General features: G+C 50.9%; 1 protein-coding gene across 1 annotated transcript in view; it reads right to left on the bottom strand.

Annotated features, from left to right (window-relative positions):
* The window catches only part of LOC138351837 (ribosome-binding protein 1-like), a 10,112-nt gene extending 2,078 nt beyond the window's left edge, over nt 1-8,034 (bottom strand). Inside the window, exon 1 of the mRNA XM_069303850.1 lies at nt 7,311-8,034. Within this exon, the coding sequence (XP_069159951.1) occupies nt 7,311-8,034 (724 nt within the window). The remainder of the gene's footprint in view (nt 1-7,310) is intronic.
* Between the last annotated feature and the right edge of the window lie 968 nt (nt 8,035-9,002).

Below are 9,002 nucleotides of genomic sequence, written 5' to 3'. Positions count from 1 at the left end.
ACAGTATCCGATAAATTGCTGAGGATGTAATAGTTTATGTTTCAAAACTTCTAAAGAAAATCAGTTATCATTTATAGTGACTGCACGACCTACATGTTCATAAAAGGCCTTACGTTCAACAATGCCATTAGTCTAAACGATAAATTAATATTTATATATTAATGAGACGGAGAAACTTTTGAAAATATTTGGTAACGTTAATTTACCCAGAATCATTGGCATAGTTTGAACGAACTCTACACCTGAAGCAGCCTGTGTGAGAATTGTTCTACACCTGAAGCAGCCTGTGTAACAATTGTTCTACACCTAAAGCAGCCTGTGTGAGAATTGTTCTACACCTGAAGCAGCCTGTGTAACAATTGTTCTACACCTGAAGCAGCCTGTGTGAGAATTGTTCTACACCTAAAGCAGCCTGTGTAACAATTGTTCTACACCTGAAGCAGCCTGTGTAAGAGTTGTTCTACACCTGAAGCAGCCTGTGTAACAATTGTTCTACACCTAAAGCAGCCTGTGTGAGAATTGTTCTACACCTGAAGCAGCCTGTGTAACAATTGTTCTACACCTAAAGCAGCCTGTGTGAGAATTGTTCTACACCTGAAGCAGCCTGTGTAACAATTGTTCTACACCTGAAGCAGCCTGTGTAAGAGTTGTTCTACACCTGAAGCAGCCTGTGTAACAATTGTTCTACACCTGAAGCAGCCTGTGTAAGAATTGTTCTACGCTTGAAGCAGCATGTGTAAGAATTGTTCTACACCTGAAGCAGACTGTGTAAGAATTGTTCTACACCTGTAGTAGCCTGTGTAAGAATTGTTCTACACCTGAAGCAGCCTGTGTAACAATTGTTCTACACCTGAAGCAGCCTGTGTAAGAATAGTTCTACACCTGAAGCAGCCTGTGTAACAATTGTTCTACACCTGAAGCAGCCTGTGTAAGAATTGTTCTACGCTTGAAGCAGCATGTGTAAGAATTGTTCTACACTTGTAGTAGCCTGTGTAAGAATTGTTCTACACCTGTAGTAGCCTGTGTAAGAATTGTTCTACACCTGTAGTAGCCTGTGTAAGAATTGTTCTACACCTGAAGCTGCCTGTGTAAGAATTGTTCTACACCTGAAGCAGCCTGTGTAAGAATAGTTCTACACCTGAAGCAGCCTGTGTAAGAATTGTTCTACACCTGAAGCAGCCTGTGTGAGAATTGTTCTACACCTGAAGCAGCCTGTGTAAGAATTGTTCTACACCTGAAGCAGCCTGTGTAAGCACAGGTCGCTGTTGCAGTCCTTCAGTGAGGCACAGGTGGCTGTTGCAGTCCTTCAGTGAGGCACATGTGGCTGTTGCAGGTGTGTTGCAGTCCATCAGTGAGGCACAGGTGGCTGTTGAAGTCCATCAGTGAGGCACAGGTGGCTATTGCAGTCCTTCAGTGAGGCACAGGTGGCTGTTGCAGTCCATCAGTGAGGCACAGGTGGCTGTTGCAGTCCTTCAGTGAGGCACAGGTGGCTGTTGCAGTCCTTCAGTGAGGCACATGTGGCTGTTGCAGGTGTGTTGCAGTCCTTCAGTGAGGCACAGGTGGCTGTTGCAGTCCATCAGTGAGGCACATGTGACTGTTGCAGGTGTGTTGCAGTCCTTCAGTGAGGCATATGTGGCTGTTGCAGGTGTGTTGCCGTCCTTCAGTGAGGCACATGTGGCTGTTGCAGGTGTGTTGCAGTCCTTCAGTGAGGCACAGGTGGCTGTTGCAGTCCATCAGCGAGGCACATGTAGCTGTTGCAGGTGTGTTGCAGTCCTTCAGTGAGGCACAGGTGGCTGTTGCAGTCCATCAGTGAGGCACATGTGGCTGTTGCAGTCCATCAGTGAGGCACAGGAGGCTGTTGCAGGTGTGTTGCAGTCCTTCAGTGAGGCACATGTGGTTGTTGCAGGTGTGTTGCAGTCCTTCAGTGAGGCACAGGTGACTGTTGCAGTCCATCAGTGAGGCACATGTGACTGTTGCAGGTGTGTTGGAGTCCTTCAGTGAGGCACAGGTGGCTGTTGCAGTCCTTTAGTGAGGCACAGGTGGCTGTTGCAGTCCTTCAGTGAGGCACATGTGGCTGTTGCAGGTGTGTTGCAGTCCTACAGTGAGGCACAGTTGGCTGTTGCAGTCCATCAGTGAGGCACAGGTGGCTGTTGGAGTCCATCAGTGAGGCACATGTGGCTGTTGCAGGTGTGTTGCAGTCCTTCAGTGAGGCACATGTGGCTGTTGCAGGTGTGTTGCAGTCCTTCAGTGAGGCACAGGTGGCTGTTGCAGTCCATCAGTGAGGCACATGTGGCTGTTGCAGGTGTGTTGCAGTCCATCGGTGGGGCACAGGTGGCTGTTGCAGTCCATCAGTGAGGCACATGTGGCTGCTGCAGGTGTGTTGCAGTCCATCAGTGAGGCACAGGTGGCTGTTGCAGTCCTTCAGTGAGGCACATGTGGCAATTGCATGTGAGTTGCAGTCCTTCAGTGGGGCACAGGTGGCTGTTGCAGTCCATCAGTGAGGCACATGTGGCTGCTGCAGATGTGTTGCAGTTCATCAGTGAGGCTCAGGTGGCTGTTGCAGTCCTTCAGTGAGACACAGGTGGCTGTTGCAGTCCTTCAGTGGGGCACAGGTGGCTGTTGCAGTCCTTCAGTGGGGCACAGGTGGCTGTTGCAGTCCTTCAGTGAGGCACAGGTGGCTGTTGCAGGTGTGTTGCAGTCCATCAGTGAGGCACAGGTGGCTGTTGCAGTCAATCAGTGAGGCACAGGTGGCTGTTCCAGTCCTTCAGTGGGGCACAGGTGGCTGTTGCAGTCCATCAGTGAGGCACAGGTGGCTGCAGCAGGTGTGTTGCAGTCCATCAGTGAGGCACAGGTGGCTGTTGCAGTCCATCAGTGAGGCAATGGTGGTTGTTGCAGTCCTTCAGTGAGGCACAGGTGGCTGTTCCAGTCCTTCAGTGGGGCAAAGGTGGCTGTTGCAGTCCATCAGTGAGGCACAGGTGGCTGCAGCAGGTGTGTTGCAGTCCATCAGTGAGGCACAGGTGACTGTTGCAGTCCTTCAGTGAGGCACATGTGGCTGCTGCAGTCCATCAGTGAGGCACAGGTGGCTGTTGCAGTCCTTCAGTGAGGCACAGATGGCGGTTGTAGTCCTTCAGTGAGGCACAGGTGGCTGTTGCAGTCCTTCAGTGAGGCACAGGTGGCTGTTGCAGTCCTTCAGTGAGGCACAGGTGGCTGTTGCAGTCCATCAGTGAGGCACATGTGGCTGTTGCAGGTGTGTTGCAGTCCTTCAGTGAGGCACAGGTGGCTGTTGCAGTCCATCAGTGAGGCACAGGTGGCTGTTGCAGTCCATCAGTAAGGCACATGTGGCTGCTGCAGTCCTTCAGTGAGGCACAGGTGGCTGTTGCAGTGCTTCAGTGAGGCACAGGTGGCTGTTGCAGTCCATCAGTGAGGCACATGTGGCTGTTGCAGTCCTTGAGTGAGGCACAGGTGGCTGTTGCAGTCCTTGAGTGAGGCACAGGTGGCTGTTGCAGTCCTTCAGTGAGGCACAGGTGGCTGTTGCAGTCCTTCAGTGAGGCACAGGTGGCTGTTGCAGTCCTTTAGTGAGGCACAGGTGGCTGTTGCAGTCCTTCAGTGAGGCACATGTGGCTGTTGCAGGTGTGTTGCAGTCCTACAGTGAGGCACAGTTGGCTGTTGCAGTCCATCAGTGAGGCACAGGTGGCTGTTGGAGTCCATCAGTGAGGCACATGTGGCTGTTGCAGGTGTGTTGCAGTCCTTCAGTGAGGCACATGTGGCTGTTGCAGGTGTGTTGCAGTCCTTCAGTGAGGCACAGGTGGCTGTTGCAGTCCATCAGTGAGGCACATGTGGCTGTTGCAGGTGTGTTGCAGTCCATCGGTGGGGCACAGGTGGCTGTTGCAGTCCATCAGTGAGGCACATGTGGCTGCTGCAGGTGTGTTGCAGTCCATCAGTGAGGCACAGGTGGCTGTTGCAGTCCTTCAGTGAGGCACATGTGGCAATTGCATGTGAGTTGCAGTCCTTCAGTGGGGCACAGGTGGCTGTTGCAGTCCATCAGTGAGGCACATGTGGCTGCTGCAGATGTGTTGCAGTTCATCAGTGAGGCTCAGGTGGCTGTTGCAGTCCTTCAGTGAGACACAGGTGGCTGTTGCAGTCCTTCAGTGGGGCACAGGTGGCTGTTGCAGTCCTTCAGTGGGGCACAGGTGGCTGTTGCAGTCCTTCAGTGAGGCACAGGTGGCTGTTGCAGGTGTGTTGCACTCCATCAGTGAGGCACAGGTGGCTGTTGCAGTCAATCAGTGAGGCACAGGTGGCTGTTCCAGTCCTTCAGTGGGGCACAGGTGGCTGTTGCAGTCCATCAGTGAGGCACAGGTGGCTGCAGCAGGTGTGTTGCAGTCCATCAGTGAGGCACAGGTGGCTGTTGCAGTCCATCAGTGAGGCAATGGTGGTTGTTGCAGTCCTTCAGTGAGGCACAGGTGGCTGTTCCAGTCCTTCCGTGGGGCACAGGTGGCTGTTGCAGTCCATCAGTGAGGCACAGGTGGCTGCAGCAGGTGTGTTGCAGTCCATCAGTGAGGCACATGTGACTGTTGCAGTCCTTCAGTGAGGCACATGTGGCTGCTGCAGTCCATCAGTGAGGCACAGGTGGCTGTTGCAGTCCTTCAGTGAGGCACAGATGGCGGTTGTAGTCCTTCAGTGAGGCACAGGTGGCTGTTGCAGTCCTTCAGTGAGGCACAGGTGGCTGTTGCAGTCCTTCAGTGAGGCACAGGTGGCTGTTGCAGTCCATCAGTGAGGCACATGTGGCTGTTGCAGGTGTGTTGCAGTCCTTCAGTGAGGCACAGGTGGCTGTTGCAGTCCATCAGTGAGGCACAGGTGGCTGTTGCAGTCCATCAGTAAGGCACATGTGGCTGCTGCAGTCCTTCAGTGAGGCACAGGTGGCTGTTGCAGTGCTTCAGTGAGGCACAGGTGGCTGTTGCAGTCCATCAGTGAGGCACATGTGGCTGTTGCAGTCCTTGAGTGAGGCACAGGTGGCTGTTGCAGTCCTTCAGTGAGGCACAGGTGGCTGTTGCAGTCCTTCAGTGAGGCACAGGTGGCTGTTGCAGTCCATCAGTGAGGCAATGGTGGTTGTTGCAGTCCTTCAGTGAGGCACAGGTGGTTGTTGCAGTCCATCAGTGAGGCACATGTGGCTGTTGCAGTCCTTCAGTGAGGCACAGGTGGCTGTTGCAGTCCTTCAGTGAGGCACAGGTGACTGTTGCAGTCCTTCAGTGAGGCACAGGTGACTGTTGCAGTCCTTCAGTGAGGCACAGGTGGCTGTTGCAGTCCATCAGTGAGGCACAGGTGGCTGTTGCAGTCCATCAGTGAGGCACAGGTGGCTGTTGCAGTCCATCAGTGAGGCACAGGTGGCTGTTGCAGTCCTTCAGTGAGGCACAGGTGGCTGTTGCAGTCCATCAGTGAGGCACAGGTGGCTGTTGCAGTCCATCAGTGAGGCACAGGTGGCTGTTGCAGTCCATCAGTGAGGCACATGTGGCTGTTGCTGGTGTGTTGCTGTCCATCAGTGAGGCACAGGTGGCTGTTGCAGGTGTGTTGCAGTCCTTCAGTGAGGCACATGTGGCTGCTGCAGTCCATCAGTGAGGCACAGGTGGCTGTTGCAGGTGTGTTGCAGTCCATCAGTGAGGCACATGTGGCTGTTGCAGTCCATCAGTGAGGCACACGTGGCTGTTGCAGGTGTGTTGCAGTCCATCAGTGAGGCACAGGTGGCTGCTGCAGATGTGTTGCAGTCCATCAGTGAGGCACATGTGGCTGTTGCAGGTGTGTTGCAGTCCATCAGTGAGGCACATGTGGCTGTTGCAGGTGTGTTGCAGTCCATCAGTGAGGCACATGTGGCTGTTGCAGTCCATCAGTGAGGCACATGTGACTGTTGCAGGTGTGTTGCAGTCCATCAGTGAGGCACAGGTGGTTGCTGCAGGTGTGTTGCAGTTCATCAGTGAGGCACATGTGGCTGCTGCAGGTGTGTTGCAGTCCATCAGTGAGGCACATGTGGCTGCTGCAGATGTGTTGCAGTCCATCAATGAGACACATGTGGCTGCTGCAGGTGTGTTGCAGTCCATCAGTGAGGCACATGTGGCTGTTGCAGGTGTGTTGCAGTCCATCAGTGAGGCACAGGTGGCTGTTGCAGGTGTGTTGCAGTCCATCAGTGAGGCACAGGTGGCTGTTGCAGGTGTGTTGCAGTCCATCAGTGAGGCACAGGTGGCTGTTGCAGGTGTGTTGCAGTCCATCAGTGAGGGACATGTGGCTGTTGCAGGTGTGTTGCAGTCCATCAGTGAGGCACATGTGGCTGTTGCAGTCCATCAGTAAGGCACACGTGGCTGTTGCAGTCCATCAGTGAGGTACAGGTGGCTGTTGCAGGTGTGTTGCAGTCCATCAGTGAGGGACATGTGGCTATTGCAGGTGTGCTGCAGTCCATCAGTGAGGCACAGGTGGCTGTTGCAGGTGTGTTGCAGTCCATCAGTGAGGCACAGGTGGCTGTTGCAGGTGTGTTGCAGTCCATCAGTGAGGCACAGGTGGCTGTTGCAGGTGTGTTGCAGTCCATCAGTGAGGCACAGGTGGCTGTTGCAGGTGTGTTGCAGTCCATCAGTGAGGGACATGTGGCTGTTGCAGGTGTGTTGCAGTCCATCAGTGAGGCACATGTGGATGTTGCAGTCCATCAGTAAGGCACACGTGGCTGTTGCAGTCCATCAGTGAGGCACAGGTGGCTGTTGCAGGTGTGTTGCAGTCCATCAGTGAGGGACATGTGGCTATTGCAGGTGTGTTGCAGTCCATCAGTGAGGCACATGTGGCAGTTGCTGGTGTGTTGCAGTCCATCAGTGAGGCACAGGTGGCTGCTGGTGGTGTATTGCAGTTCATCAGTGAGGCACATGTGGCTGTTGCAGGTGTGTTGCAGTTCATCAGTGAGGCACAGTTTGCTGCTACAGTTGTGTTGCACTCTCCGTGAGGTTCACAGTTTTACAAGACAGTTTACAGTTGTTACCAACTTTTCCCAGAAAGTTTAATGTTGTTATCAGCTTTCCCTGAGAGGTTAATGTTGTTACCAGCTTTCCCTGAGAGGTTAATGTTGTTACCAGCTTTCCCTGAGAGGTTAATGTTGTTACCAGCTTTCCCTGAGAGGTTAATGTTGTTACCAGCTTTCCCTGAGAGGTTAATGTTGTTACCAGCTTTCCCTGAGAGGTTAATGTTGTTACCAGCTTTCCCTGAGAGGTTAATGTTGTTACCAGCTTTCCCTGAGAGGTTAATGTTGTTACCAGCTTTCCCTGAGAGTTTAATGTTGTTACCAGCTTTCCCTGAGAGTTTAATGTTGTTACCAGCTTTCCCTGAAAGGTTAATGTTGTTACCAGCTTTCGCTGAGAGATTAATGTTGTTACCAGCTTTCCTTGAGAGGTTAATGTTGTTACCAGCTTTCCCTGAGAGTTTAATGTTGTTACCAGCTTTCCCTGAGAGGTTAATGTTGTTACCAGCTTTCCCTGAGAGGTTAATGTTGTTACCAGCTTTCCCTGAGAGGTTAATGTTGTTACCAGCTTTCCCTGAGAGGTTAATGTTGTTATCAGCTTTCCCTGAGAGTTTAATGTTGTTACCAGCTTTCCCTGAGAGTTTAATGGTGTTACCAGCTTTCCCTGAGAGGTTAATGTTGTTACCAGCTTTCCCTGAGAGTTTAATGTTGTTACCAGCTTTCCCTGAGAGTTTAATGGTGTTACCAGCTTTCCCTGAGAGGTTAATGTTGTTACCAGCTTTCCCTGAGAGGTTAATGTTGTTACCAGCTTTCCCTGAGAGGTTAATGTTGTTACCAGCTTTCCCTGAGAGTTTAATGGTGTTACCAGCTTTCCCTGAGAGTTTAATGTTGTTACCAGCTTTCCCTGAGAGATTAATTTTGTTACCAGCTTTCCCTGAGAGATTAATGTTGTTACCAGCTTTCCCTGAGAGATTAATGTTGTTAGCAGTGTGACGATAATCTGTAATAGAGCAGTGGCTGTTCTGGCTGGTGTTGTGGTAATCGCACATGAATACAAAAAGTAAAATAAAATAAATAAGACTGCTTGTTTCCTCTACACTGTGAGAACTGCAGGTGAAAACTAATGAAATAAAAATTTCTGAGATTTAATATATCAAAATGATTTGAATAACATACAAAACAAAGCCCCTTATCCACTTGGCTTAAACGGAATTTACAAGAGAAATAGACACATGTGAAAATAACGTTAATGGCAAAGGGGCAATTAATACGTTATACAAAAGCTGCAGAAGTTTACTGACACCCAGGGGAGCATGAGTAGATGTTCTTGCTGAGAGCAGGAAGTGTATTCTGATGACTGGATGCAGGTGAGCTCCTTATATATGTATGGGCCAGGAAGGCATAGATAGCGCGAATCTTGTGGGAAACCATCAGCCGGCAGTAAGACAAGCAGTTAGCGTCTTGTCGACCGGTGTCTTGGCCTCTGCCCAGACAGCAGGTGTCCAGGTGTCTCGGGTACTAGAGGGTGGAGGGGGGGTGGTGTCTATCTAGACACTGAGGCGTCTGAGAATGTATTGTCGTGGTTGTTGATGCTGATTCCTTATGTTGGAGCATGCAGATACATTGGTGAATAGGCGGTACTGGTAAGAGGCAGGATCTACTGCCTAAGCAGGAGATATCCAAAACACCAGCTTCCAACCAGCGGTTGTTACTAGCTTTCCCAGACCATTTACTGTTGTTCCCAACTTTCTTATAGAGTTTAATGTTTTTACTAGCATTCCCAGAGAGTTTAATGTTGTTCCAGCTTTCCCAGAGAGTTAACTGATGTTTCCAACTTTTCATTAAAATTTACTGTGGTTACCAGGCTTTTCCAGAGAGTTCAATGTTCGTACCAGCTTTCCCAGAGAGTTTAATATTGCTGCAAGCATTTCCAGATAGATTAATGTTGTTACCAGCTTTTGCAGAGAGTTTAGTTATATTAAATGCCATCACAGAGAGTTTACTGTTGTCACAAGCT

This window comes from Procambarus clarkii, chromosome 51 (assembly GCF_040958095.1).
Source record: "Procambarus clarkii isolate CNS0578487 chromosome 51, FALCON_Pclarkii_2.0, whole genome shotgun sequence".
NCBI lineage: Eukaryota > Metazoa > Arthropoda > Malacostraca > Decapoda > Cambaridae > Procambarus > Procambarus clarkii.
The sequence above is the reverse complement of the archived record's forward strand: the minus strand, read 5'-3'. Positions and strand labels throughout refer to the sequence as shown.